At 30.8% G+C, this 13,698-nt stretch overlaps 1 protein-coding gene and 1 long non-coding RNA gene across 2 annotated transcripts; one reads left to right on the top strand and one right to left on the bottom strand.

Annotated features, from left to right (window-relative positions):
• Positions 1-693: 693 nt before the first annotated feature.
• Positions 694-4,608, top strand: LOC131621550 (nudix hydrolase 23, chloroplastic). The gene is made up of 8 exons (XM_058892591.1): positions 694-955; positions 1,075-1,206; positions 2,114-2,190; positions 2,369-2,504; positions 2,609-2,749; positions 2,835-2,893; positions 4,051-4,125; positions 4,292-4,608. The coding sequence occupies exons 1-7, from the start codon at positions 749-751 to the stop codon at positions 4,109-4,111; spliced, it is 813 nt and encodes a 270-aa protein (XP_058748574.1). The 5' UTR covers positions 694-748; the 3' UTR covers positions 4,112-4,125; positions 4,292-4,608.
• Positions 4,609-5,686: 1,078 nt separating this feature from the next.
• LOC131621511 (uncharacterized) lies at positions 5,687-7,826 on the bottom strand. Its single transcript, XR_009289613.1, has 3 exons — positions 7,223-7,826; positions 6,542-6,986; positions 5,687-6,331 (listed from the first exon to the last, which is right to left on the bottom strand). It is a non-coding gene; the product is annotated as an uncharacterized LOC131621511 (long non-coding RNA).
• Between the last annotated feature and the right edge of the window lie 5,872 nt (positions 7,827-13,698).

The following is a 13,698-nucleotide window of genomic DNA, read 5'->3' as shown; positions in this document are numbered from 1 at the left end:
CAAAACTATATCAAAACCCTATAAATGTGCCTCTCTCATTGCTTTCAAAAACTAACGATCATCTTGTAGAAATTGCATTGCAAAACATGTATCTTTAAAGGTGTTATGTTGAAAACCACCCACTTTCTTAATGTCATCATAACTTATAAGTCATTTTTTCATAGTCAACATCATCCTTAGATAATATAACTCACTTGTACTTTGTGGAATCCAAATTAGTCAACCGATGATGTATCCTCTTGTGCGTGATTTTCAAGCTCTAGTTTTTTTTTTTAACATAAATAAACTTTAAAACAAATTAACCATAAGTTAACGATCTTACATCTTCAAATTGTTTGTCTCTCTCGAACCAAGTTATAAAATAGATTCTTTTACACTCTATTTCCACAAAACATTTTCAATTTGCTCATAATCTTTATAGTAAACATAATTTTCCCCTTCTATATAAAAAAATAACCTTTGGACAACATACTTCTTCTATGTAATTAACTAAGAGAATATCCTCCAATATTCTTCTATGTAATTTTTTTATAAGCAAAAGTTTTCATAAGCACAAGTTTTAAATTTACTATATCATAATTATACAAATTTAATTATTTTTACTTAATATCATATTTATACAAATTTAATTATTTTTACTTAATTACTTACAAAAATTAATAGATTGTTTAAATTAAAAATATATACTAAGCTTATAGATATGGTTTGTTCTGTACTTGAGAAACTCAATTCATAGAGAAGAAGAAGAATGATGGTCAAATCTATCCAGCTTCAGCTATGCGGCTTTGTTACCCAACGCTGGTCTCTTAAACCTCGATCCTCCCTTTCATTCTCATCACTATCATCACTTTCCCCAATTTCAAACCCTAACCCTAACGCTTCTTTCAAACTCCTTCCCACCCCTCGCATCACTCGATTCGCTCCGTTTCGCGCTTCGTCATCGCTTCAATCTTCTGTAAGTTCTCTCTTCCCGTCTCCAATAATCTTCAATTCCGTGTATTATTATGGTTTTCGCGAAACCGCATCAGAATCTTGAGAGTTTTTTATCTATATTGATGGTAATTGATAATGTAGGGAAATGTTCGGAGTATCAAGTTCTGTCAGTGGTGTGGTGGTTCAACTAAACATGATGTACCTGAGGGTGAAGAAAAATTGAGAGCCATATGTACAGTTTGTGATAAGATTGCTTATCAAAATCCCAAAATGGTAACTGTTACTGCCTAGAATACTTATCTGTTGCTTCTGTTTGATTCAATTTAGTGCCTGTGTGAAGTAATAGTGACATACTTTTGTATGTTCCGATACTTTGTAGCACCAACACCGACACTTGTGACTACGTTTAATTTATATATTTTTTCAAGTTATTAACGGTGTTGATGTGTCAGTGTCGGTATCGTATTTCCAGTGTCTTCATAGTTCTGCAGTAACTTGCATGAATGTGCACAAATTGGTGTACAAAACAGTCTCGTGTGTGTGGATAACCTAAAGTTCCACCCAATATCTGAATTTTTTTTAATGTATGCATTGTGGTATACTATACACAATACAACGAATTATTTTAGACACAAGTGTTGCTTGTTAAATTAAATTTTATGCTTTTTTGTTGGATTCTTTAAATGTTTTAGAAGTGGATATTGAGAAAAGACATTAGCAACCTAGTATTGCAAAGTTCCCACTATGGCAAGGTTCGGGGAAGGGTTTAGACTCTTTGAGAAAAGGAAGCGTGATTTTTTTCCCTCTGCGTTCATTGCTTCAGCTTTAGGAAATTTTTTAATAAAAGAAAATTAGAGCGTGATGCATGAATTTGATAGTTGATACTGAAATGGTTGTTAGGGTTTAGGTATCTGCATATAACACGCTTTAAGTTGGTTTACCTATCACTTTTGTTCTCTGAAGTAGTCCTTTTTCCTGAAACACTTAATGATAATGCAAAACAAATAAGGTTCTGGAGGAGTATCATATGTTTTTGGATGTATTCTTTGACTTGTTAGAAAATTATCTCTGGTAGTTGTATACTGTTTGTCATAGCACTTATTTTTTTCATTAATTTTGTACGAGACTATGGCCAACTACTTTGTTCTGAACATTTCTTGATATTTGGCTGGCAAAGTAGGTAGTTGGTTGCCTCATTGAACATGATAATAAAGTCCTCCTTTGCAAGAGGAATATTCAACCATCTCATGGTCTTTGGTATGAATCAATATTTTACTAAACTGCTTCTTATTCTCATTGTATCTGGTTATGTACAAATTAGGTTCCTTTCCCAGAACTATCATAAGCTAAATGCTAATAAATTTATCATAATGATGAATATTGTATCTCTTTTCATCAGTGAGCTATGTTAATTTCATATTTTGGTATCAACAAGGACGCTTCCCGCTGGCTATTTGGAAATTGGAGAGTCAGCTATGGAAGGTGCTGTAAGGGAAACAAGGGAGGAAGCAAATGCAGATGTAGAAGTAATTTCTCCCTTTGCTCAATTGGACATTCCTTTAATTGGCCAAGTGAGGACTGTTGAAGAAACTTTGATTTATTTTCCGTCCTTTGTTTATTTTTGTTGCTTCTCTTAACTAGGTTTTTTACCTTGATTATCACATGTTTGTGGCAGACATACATGATATTCTTAGCAAAGCTGAAGAAGCCCCATTTTTCACCCGGTCCAGAATCATCAGAATGTCAACTTTTTTCACTTGATGATATACCTTTTAATTCTCTATCCTTTTCATCAATGGTGGTTACCTTGAGTTTGGTATGTTTCAGCTATATGACCTTTCTGTCCTTTATTTTATGTTGCCTATTCATATTATGTCTCATTTTGTTTCTCGTGGCCACAGTATGTTGAGGATATCAAGGCTGGCAAGCCCAAATTTCATTATGGAACCATTAACAAAAGGTTTTTCTCTTCCTAAATACATGATGTTTCCCCTTAATTTTATGTATGATTTGGTTTGAGGGGAAGGAAACTATGCCCTCTGGTATACAAGTAGAAAAATTTGTAGGTCATTGACATTAATATAAGAAACACTGTACATCTTTTAAGTGTATTCATTATCGAAATTCCTTTTATAGCCTCTAATTTACTGTGAATTTTATTTTACCTAGAAATCTGTCTCCCTATGCATGTGTAAAGAATTTTGTCAAATTCTTAGAAAAAAGTTAGTACTGAACAGATTACTGACAACTCTGAATGTGTTAGCCAGGTTATTCCCATTGTCTTTGTAGTTTTTTGTTTATTATAAATATGGTTGGAGAGGGAGTATTTAAGTTTTAGAAAAAAATTAATTTGCTTTCATTTTGGATTGAAATGTATTAGCCAGGTTAATGGGATACATTTCAAATAGTTGGATTTTGGTTGGCTGCTTGGCTCATGAGTCATGACTGTTTGAGGTCCAGTCTGTCCTTGTATAAATGTTAGCAGTTAATTAGGACCAAAAAATAGACTATCTTTATGTTTTTGGGCTAGCAAAAGAATCAACACGAGTAAAGTAAATGTAGCAGAGATGTTGCATTGGATATGAATAAGATTAGAAATGACAATATTAGAGAACGTTGGCGTAGCACATATAGTAGAAAAGATAAAGATGGTGGTGAAAAATAGACTTAGGTGATTTGGTCATGTAGAGAGAAAACCTGTAGATTTTGTTGTAAGGAAAGTACATCAGACGAAGAGTAGTCCAACATCTAAAAGTAGAGGAAACTTTGAAAAACTATAAGAGAAACTATTAAGAAAGATCTCGAGATTAACGAATTAGATAGAAACATGGTCTTGGATAAAACATTATAGCGGAATTTGATCCATGTAGCCGGCATCACTTAATGGGATAAGGCATGATTGTTGTTGTTGTGAACTTGCTGTATTCATATTTTTGATAAATGCAAATTGATGAAATCAATGTGTTTTCTTGAGAACACAACCATGTATGTTTAGAGATGCTATTTGACCCAAAGGCTGTTTGTAGTAGGTTCGTTGAATATTTATGATATATTGCCACTGACTATACCTCTATTCCTACTCATTTTGTTTGGTTTTGTCTTGATATTTGTTGTTAGACCGGGTACAAGTCCTTCTGATATTCGCGCCTACACACTGGATCATCACATGTACACATGAGACATGATAAACGGGTTAGTTCCCCATGTTATATTGCAATATTAATTTGTGTGCACGTTACAATGAGTTTAAAGTTACCATTCATTGTTATCCCTAAAGATCTGACAGAATTCTTCAAGCATGTTGCTTGTCGAGGCCAATAATACACCTATTATCATGATCTTTCAATATACTTTTCAGGTTACAGTAAAGTCAGTGGATATTTGAAGATTGTTACTAGAAGAAATTTAAAATCTGCTAGCCAGAAGATTGCTGTGTCTTCCGCAGAGACCCGAGCATTCCTGGCTTAAGTTTACCATTTGTCAAAAGACAGACAGACAGTGTTTCAGTTTAAGAAACAACCATTGTGCTTGATGCCAACAAATTCCTGGTGGATTCTTAGTTTGATAGATTGTTGCTATTGTAGGAGTAAGATGGAGACTTGTTTTGGCCTAATGGCTTTGCCAAAATTGTAAACATAAACATTCTTCATGATAAATGAAATTCTTTTTTTTTTAGTTGTTTCCTTTTTTCCAAAACAAGATTTTGTTCAGAGAACAAACCCAACTGGATAGGAAGATTAAGAATGTGTCCAAAAATTCATCTAACAAAGTTAAATGGTCCCTGGATATTTTATATTTATAACATAGTTATAAGAAATGAAGGTGATATTTGAAAGCTGTTTAGTGCAATGACAAGAATGCGACTACTGCTGGCACTCAACCAAACAAGGAGTTTGGAGAAGGGATATTTCTGTTTAACATTGTGTTGCATCATTCTAATCGAATCTTTTGTTTTATTTAATCATCTATTTCAAGCATTTCCATATAATTTTCATTTTTCTTTAAGAATCCAGTATATATATGCTATAAAAACTTCTCAGTCTTATATTGTCTCCCCATACTCCATAGTTACACAGATACATAGTTTTTGCATGTGTATGAACAAAGAATCTTTAAAAGGATATAAAGATTTAGACGAGAAATAGAAAAAAAATTATAAAATATTTAAATAAACAATGATAATTTTGATATTTAAATAGAGTTTAAATTAATTTGGATGTAATTAAATATTTTATAAACTATTAGAAAAAATCTTGATATTTATGTGTCCTATCCCATATATAATATACTAGTGGGATACCCGTGCGAGGCACGGGTTTAGATTTTTTTAGAAGAAATTACAATTTATAAATAATTTACAAATAAAATAATAGAAAAACAAAAAGTGTTGTTAAAAAAATATAGTACTTATTATTGTTATATATATAAGTGTTTGCATTTTATTTATTTTACTTAGATTCAGTCATTTAGTTAAGTAAGAAAAAACAAAATGTCCAATAATAATAAAACACATATTGAACCTATCACACATGTGTAAAGATTAACACAATTATACACATGAAAAGATGATTCATTTTAATTTTTATCTTGATGATTGTACTATTTAATATATGTACTACATTTTTTATAACATAAAATGTAAATTTAGCAATATAATATTTCTCGAGTTTCAAACTTTGTAAGGTTGTATTAGTTTACTTAAATGTAGATTGTAACTTAAACCGGCAGCAACACTTGGAAGGTGCATATCAATTAAGTCATAATTTTATTAATAAAAAATAAAACAACTATTCCATTACATACTTTGGTGGGATCCAACACTTACAGCACCACACCAAATTAACATCTCAGATCAGAAAAGTGTATAAAAAAAACTCAACAATGAGATGTTATTCATGAATTTATCTTTTGTTTTTCTTTTGAATAATAAATGAATAATAGAAAGCCAAAATATTGGCAAGTAAAAATATTGCACATCCATTAACTCTAACGTCTGCTGCTATTATCCCTTGCGTTTCCCTTCGTACAATTTTCGGTCCAGTCCATACTTCAGTACCTTGACATGTACGGAAACCCTTCGTATAGTTTTTGGTCCAATCCATACTTCAATACCTTGACATGTATATATGGAACCTCTGTAAGGGAAAAACCTATCCAAATCTAATGTCATTGTTTCTATCGTCATTTATTGTTCACTCAGATTGAAGAAAGCCAAATACAATTCTCCTGAATAGCAATACAACAACATAACCATTTATTATTAGTACGTAGAAAAGAAGCATTAAAACATATACTACTACAATATAAGCATGTTTTACACTTGTGATGTTTTGATGCGGGAACAAACCTCTTCTTCCTGTCGCAACCCATGAACGAATCCCACTTGAGTTGGCAATAACTGCACAATTGCCCAATTTGCATTATGAGTAATAGAGACAATGAAGATAAATACTGGAAAAAAATTATAATTCTTCCGATCTTAAATATAAGCAAAAATATATACGTTTTTGTCCAATCACGTGAATATGAAATTAGTACAAATTAACTACCTACTAAGAACAAATTGATGTAATGAAAAATAAATAACCAAATAAATAAACCAACTAACCAAAATAACGCACACCAGATTCCTTGTTATTGGACTTCTTTCACTTCGGTCAAACTCAATCATGGTGTTGTTGTATGATATATTAGAACTTAAATGTATGTTGCTGTAAGATTGGTTATGGTGTGATAAAAACTGAACCCAACTCAATCATGGTGTGTCTGTAAGATACATCCTGTTTTACATTAGCAAAAATCCTTGTAAAAAAAAGATCCAAATGAGTACCAGCTGCTGAAATAAAATCAAAAAATATGTCTTACGATGACGTCAATTCTTAGTCTATGTGTCGCTTGCTTTGTGCCACAACATAACAAATGAGAAAGTAGTACTAACCACATGCTGCAATATATTCTTCATAGCCTCAATTCACACCGGCTTATCAAATAATCACAAGCACCATGTTTCAAGCCTTTCATTACCACATTCTTTCCATCATCAGCCGACGTCACTACAGACACATTCACACACAAAAATGCATCAATTCATGTAATTCGTTCCATCTATTTGTCAAAATCAACAAAGAAAATGCTAACTAATATCTGGAAGATCCATCTCTAATCCAATATGCTCTAAAAGCTTACTAATAACTACTATTTCACAAAGAATCATCCATTCATTAAAATATAACAAATCATTTTCACTTTTCTTTTCAATCTCCAGTAACCTAAAAAGAATGCTTTCTACCTTCTTCTAAAAACCCTAGCCGCCGCCGGCGACCTTCACCATCTTCTCCGACAATGAGGAACTCCAACCAAGAATCAATGACTTTTTCCGTACTCCTCGTCCTCCAGCCTTTCTAATGAGACAATTAGATCGTTGTTTCAATCCAACCACCGGCAGCCCATTCGCAGTCTGCCTCCGGCCGTCGTGCCTCCAAGTAGATGGAATAAGCCATATTTGAGATTTCTATCACGTGAGCTTTTCGTTAAACCAAACAGATTTAAGTTTGAGTGCACAGTCGCCGCTCTCCCATCTACTCCGCTGAGGGGTAAAGTTTTCCGACCACCATGCTTCTTTGTCTTAAAATGTTGCAGGGTTGAAGCAAATCTTTCTGGAAATGAGAGAGAGGAAGTTATGGAGATAGAGAGAAGGTTGGGGTTTCTGTTAGGGTTAGAAGGACTTTGTTGTTGTCTTGGCCGGAGTTGTTGTCTCACGGTGGTGGAGAGTTTTAGATTGTGGAAAGATATGAGGAGAACGGTGGTGAAGGTGGTTTTGATGTGGATGTGATTTGGAGAGGGATAAGAGGCGAAACAATTTGTATCTTTCTCTTCCCCAAATCAATTTCGGTGAGGTGGTTTTGGTTGTTTCCAAGACACAAAATCGATTTCCAAGTGATTTTGCATGACCCAATGTGAAATTGGAAGTTAAAGAATCTGCCAATAATAATAATAATTGATTCTTTCAGATTTTCAAAACTGAATAATCATACAAATAAATATAACTACAAAATATAAAAAAAAAATATTTTAAAATATAAAGAAGTAATTAGAAATTTCTATAAATAGAATGAAAAGAAATGGTTAGAAAGCATAAGGGAGTGACACTTGGCAAACTTGCCAAAGTACTCCTTTTGCTTTATTATATTAAATGATCATAATAAATAATAAATAAACATAAATTACACTTTATGATTGTGTTATGTAAAATGACCACAGATAAGTTTATAACTGATAGTTGATAACTGATAGCTTGACTTATAACAGATAAGCTGATTGAAGTGTTTGGTAAGACTAGCCGTTCAACTAATTTATAAATGTTAAATGACATAAAAGATATTTAATACATGATTATTTTATTTTAAATCAAAATAAAATATAAAAAATAAAAGTTGGTTTTTTTTAAAATAATAAAGATAAAAAAAAAAATTATAAGGTATAATTTATAAGCTAAAATACTATTTAAAATAGTGTCTGAAAAGTAAGATATAATCTAGCAAAATAAACTATAAACTCGTCGTAAAAAGACCGTTATCAAACAAGCTTAAATTGTCGTATCTCATATAAACTTATAAGTTATAACTCAAAATTATGTCTTGCCAAATATAGCCCAAATATAATAAGTATTAAATTTTATTAAATAAAAAAATATGGTTCAAGAAAATAGAAAATTTGAATGCAATCTAAAGGGATCACAAGTTCACAACTCCTAGGGAAACATTTTGTATCCCAAGGCAATTGAAGAAAGAAGAAGAGCGAGGTCCTTTGCAATAAAAATTACTACTCTTAGAGCGTCTCCAATGGTGCAACTTACCTTTGAGTTCTTTATGGGACCCACTAAGCCACATCATATTAAAATAATTTATTTAATTTTAACTTTAATAAAAATTTGATATGGGTCCCACAACTTTACCTCATAACTTGATTTGATTGGGTCCTACAATCTTTTGTTGCATTGCAATGCAACTCTATTATGACATGGTAAATGTTAAAAATATTTAATTATTAAATTAATGATCTAGGTGGAGAACTCAATAGAAGAAACTATCATTGGAGATGGTCTTACTTCAACATCTTATACCTATGCATATTTTACTATTCATCAATACAGTAAAATATTATAATAATATATATTTTTTTTGATTAAAGGAGTACAGATATAAAATGATGCGATTAATCAAATTCATAATTTTATTAACCAACATTTTAAATTTCATTAACCAACTTCATAACTACTAAAAATCTAAACGTTTATTAACCAACTCCATTAACCAATATTTTACATTCTTTAACCAACTTTGTTTACTTCTAAAAATTATTTTAAATATCTGAGCGTTTATTAACCAATTTCATCACTTCATTAACCAACTTTTTACATTTCATTAACCAATTTTGTCTTACTACTAAAAATTATTTTTAATATGTGAGCGTTTATTAACCAACTTTATCACTTCTATAAACAGTGCATGAACACTATTTATAGATACTATTCAATGTTCATGTCCTTTACACGACACAGTTCATAAATGTATTTTTTTATTTTAAAAATATTGTTCACGTATAAATATAATGCATACGGTGTAAGTGTAAGTATTTGATGTAGGAATGAGTGTAAGCACAACATTGCTGTACACTTTAAAGTTTATACCTACAAAATGATAATGTATTTGACACTTAAATAAATTAAAAATAAATGTAAATAGGAAGCGTCGATCAAAAGGAACACATAACAATACTCCTTATGTTCTAAAATAAATGTCGCATTTCATAAAATTATTTATCTTAAAATAAATGTTGCTTTTAGTTTTCAATGCAAGTCTAACTTTTATCTTCCAATTGTATTTTCTAATTAATAATCTCAATCAATTTATTATTTTCTCACTATGCATTTATGATAATTTGAATACACCAATAGTAAATGAGGATATATTGATAAAAATAGTATTCTCTCTTTTATTTATTATATTTTCTTAATTCGTGTAAAATGACCAACTATAACACTTATTTTGTGACGGAATGTAATGTATTTGACACTTCAAAGTTTACCCCTTAAAACTATATAAAAATAAATTAAAAAAATAAAAACAAAAGAGAATAGAAAGAAAAAGAAAGTATATTTTGCGACACTTCAAAGTGTATACCTAAAAATAAAATATAATCAATAAATAGAAAACAATAATAAAATTAATAGAATATGATATAAAAAGAATTAATAGATGAGAATATAAAATAAAACTTAACCAATAACATGAGAAGTAAGAGTCTATTTGTTTCAAGTTAGTAAATAAGATTTATGGGAATATGATATTGAAAATGCAATAATTTTATGTTTATTTTAGGTTTTTCAAAACTATTGTCAGATAATTTTTATTTTCAAGAATTTATTTTACACATGATTTCTTCCTTATTTATTTTCATGTTAAAGGGTGATAACCCAACATTCCTATGTGAATAAAGTCCAACTAAAATTTTGTTTGATAAAATTAGCGGTTGAGTGATAAGTTAGTTTATAACTGATGGCTGATGGCTAATAGCTTATAGTTGATGACTGATGGCTGATATCGGATAGGCTAATTAAAGTGTTTGGTAAAATTAGCGGTTTAACTAACTGATAAATGTAAAATGACATACAAAGACATTTATTAATTAATAATTAAATGAACATTTAAAATAGTTAAAATTTATAAAAATATTAATGGAAGAAAAAATGATAAGTTATAAGCTAAGACGCTATTTAAAATAGCGTCTGAAATATAAGCTATAAGCTAGTAAAATAAGCTATAAGCTCGTGATGGAAACACGGTTACCAAACAGGTCGTTTATTATCATACAGGCTTATAAGCTATAAGCTCAAATTATAGTTTGTCAAACAGAGCCTAACTCTAACTTCTTAGTAACACTCACATTTAATTTAATTTTTATTTTTATAAATTTTTAAATAAATTAAATTTATAAACAATCCTTGGAAATCTAACTTTTGGCCAAACACATGCGTAGAAATATTATTCCAAGAAATAATAATTCCGAGAATATGATTTTAAGGAAAGTAATTTTATAACTTAAAACAAACACACTCTAAAGGTTGCGAAAATTGTAATGGAATTATGAAGTTTTATGTGTAGGGAACCTCTATTTTCTAAAAAAAAATGGAAGACTTAATTACTATAGTTTTATATTATGTATATAAAATTAAATAAATATAAAATAAATGTCACTTGTCATACAAATATGTGTTAATTTTACACAAAATTATAATAATGGAAAAAATAAATAGAAAGAAAAATGGAGAGGATTCTAACTCAAGTTTTATAATAGTAAGTTTGGAAACACGGGTCCATCACTGCCATCACACGTTTAGAGTCTCTCTACCATGATTTTTGTTACAATAATAATGCAAGTGTGAGTAAGTGGGGACATAGTCCCACATTGGATAGGAATGTGAAGACTTGAGAATATATAAGTGAGAGAACTCACTCATCTATCACCTTAGGGCCCGTTTGGTGCGCAAGATATGATAGAGATATGATAGGATATCAAGCATAATAAAGATATGATATGATACAGACAGGATAAGACTTATCATATCATGTGTTTATTTCACGCAGGATACCAAATAATATATATACCTTTGAAAAATAATTATATTTTTTAAAAATTATTTTGTAAATATTTTAAAATTTATAAATTAGTAATTTTTTTTCTATAATATATATATATATATATATATATATATATATATATATATATATATATATATATATATGACAAAATTATCTTTACAAAAACATATATTTAATCTAATAAAAAATAAAATTAGTATTCATATTCTTAAAATTTTAATAATTATTTTATTTTTAAATATTCTAATTTTTTATACTTTATAAAGTTAAAAAATTATTCTTATGACAATTATATATCTATAAATATTTATTAAAAATTATTTATTTATATTTTTAATTTAATATCAAATTAATTTTTATTTATATTTTGTCATATTTAATTTTTTATTTTAAATTATATTTTATAGGAGTAAATTAATAAATCATTTTCTTATCCTATCTTGGCAGATTCTAACCCAACTCATATTCAGGATAACAATTTGAACTAGTGAGACGAGATAGAATAAATTTCAGGATTAACTTATCTTATCCTGTTGTGTCAGCAAACACTAGATTAAGATAGGATATGATACATATATCATATCCTGTCTCTTATCCTGCGCACCAAACAAACTTTTAAGATTTTGGGTGAATAAGTGACGTGTCTCTCACAAAAGTGTATAATCTTCAACTTTATATCCACATTAAATAGGGTTTTGGGTGAATAAGTGGCTTGTCTCTCATAAAGGTGCATAGTCTCCAGCTTTATATCAATGCTCCTAATAATAGGGTAAATAAGTGAGTGGGTATTGATGCTCCTAGTAATGAGGTAAATAGGTGATTGTGTAATTAATAGATGTGAACTTATAATTAAGTATAAACACATTGAATAGAGTTTGGGTGAATAAGTGGTGTCTCTCATAAATGTGCATAATCTTCAACTTTGTATCAATGCTTTTAGTAATGGGATAAATAGGTGAGTTGGTAATTAATAGATGTGAACTTATAATTTAGTATAAATAGATGAATTTTTTTTGCATGGCTACTGTTCTGGATTGAGCCAAGATTCAGCCCAATCTACTTTCGGCCCACTTAACCTTGGGGGTCCAAACCATCCCATGACCCATAAAAGAGCAAACATGTGCTCGTCCCCACCGTGCCCGACATAAACGCTCTCCGCAAGCTGATCTGATGCCCGTCAAACGCGCTCCCCGCGAGCGCCCTTACCGCCGAAGACCCTACTCCTCGTAGGGCTCCTTCACGCCTAACCCCCGAATAATGCGGAGTCCACGTGGTCCCTAAAAGACCGCGTCTCCCTTAAACTTAGGAGTGGTTGACCAAGACGGAGAGCACTCACGCATCTCCGATATTTTCGCCTAGGAAATCTGACATTCTCCTAGTTGGGCCTGGAAATCCAGCCCAGTAGCGAGATCATGACCCAACGCTGGGGGCTATAAATACCCTCTTTCACTAGAGGGTCAGGTATTCAATTTCTTCTAACCTTTAACTCGTATTTGCACTCCTTTACTCGTATTCTTATTTTGGCATTGGAGTACCTTGCAGGTACACCCCCTTCACTTCTCAAAGACCCAACTCCGAGCAGGCCTTGACGATCTTTCTGATCAGGTACGATCAGATACGAACATAAATCTTTAGTGTTAGAAACAGTCAATAAAAAAAATTTAAATTTATTTAAAATTTAATTTCTCTTTTAATTGGATTTATGAAAGAAAATTTCTCAACCTACTCCATGGATCTCTTGAACACCACACAAAATTTCATTTTTGCCCCCAGCTTCCGTAGATGCACATCCGGAAACACTCCATATATCGAAAAAATTTGATTCCTTCCGTAGATGTATCTACGGAAGCGTACAAAACATAGAAAATCTTAGAATTTTCCTAATTAATCGGGAAAATCCCAAGTTCCGTAGATGCATCTACGAAACACTCTATTGTCAAACCCTATCAAACCTTTCCGTAGATGTAACTACGGAAGATTTTTCCTAATTAATTAAGAATTTGAGATTTTCTCAATTAATCAAACTCAATCAAACCTTTTCTTAGATGTGACTAGGGAAGATTTTTCCCAATTAGTTGAAAATTTGAAAATTTCTTAATTAATT

This window comes from Vicia villosa, unplaced genomic scaffold (assembly GCF_029867415.1).
Source record: "Vicia villosa cultivar HV-30 ecotype Madison, WI unplaced genomic scaffold, Vvil1.0 ctg.000009F_1_1_3, whole genome shotgun sequence".
NCBI classification, from domain to species: domain Eukaryota; kingdom Viridiplantae; phylum Streptophyta; class Magnoliopsida; order Fabales; family Fabaceae; genus Vicia; species Vicia villosa.
This window is presented reverse-complemented; position numbering and strand designations above follow the sequence as displayed.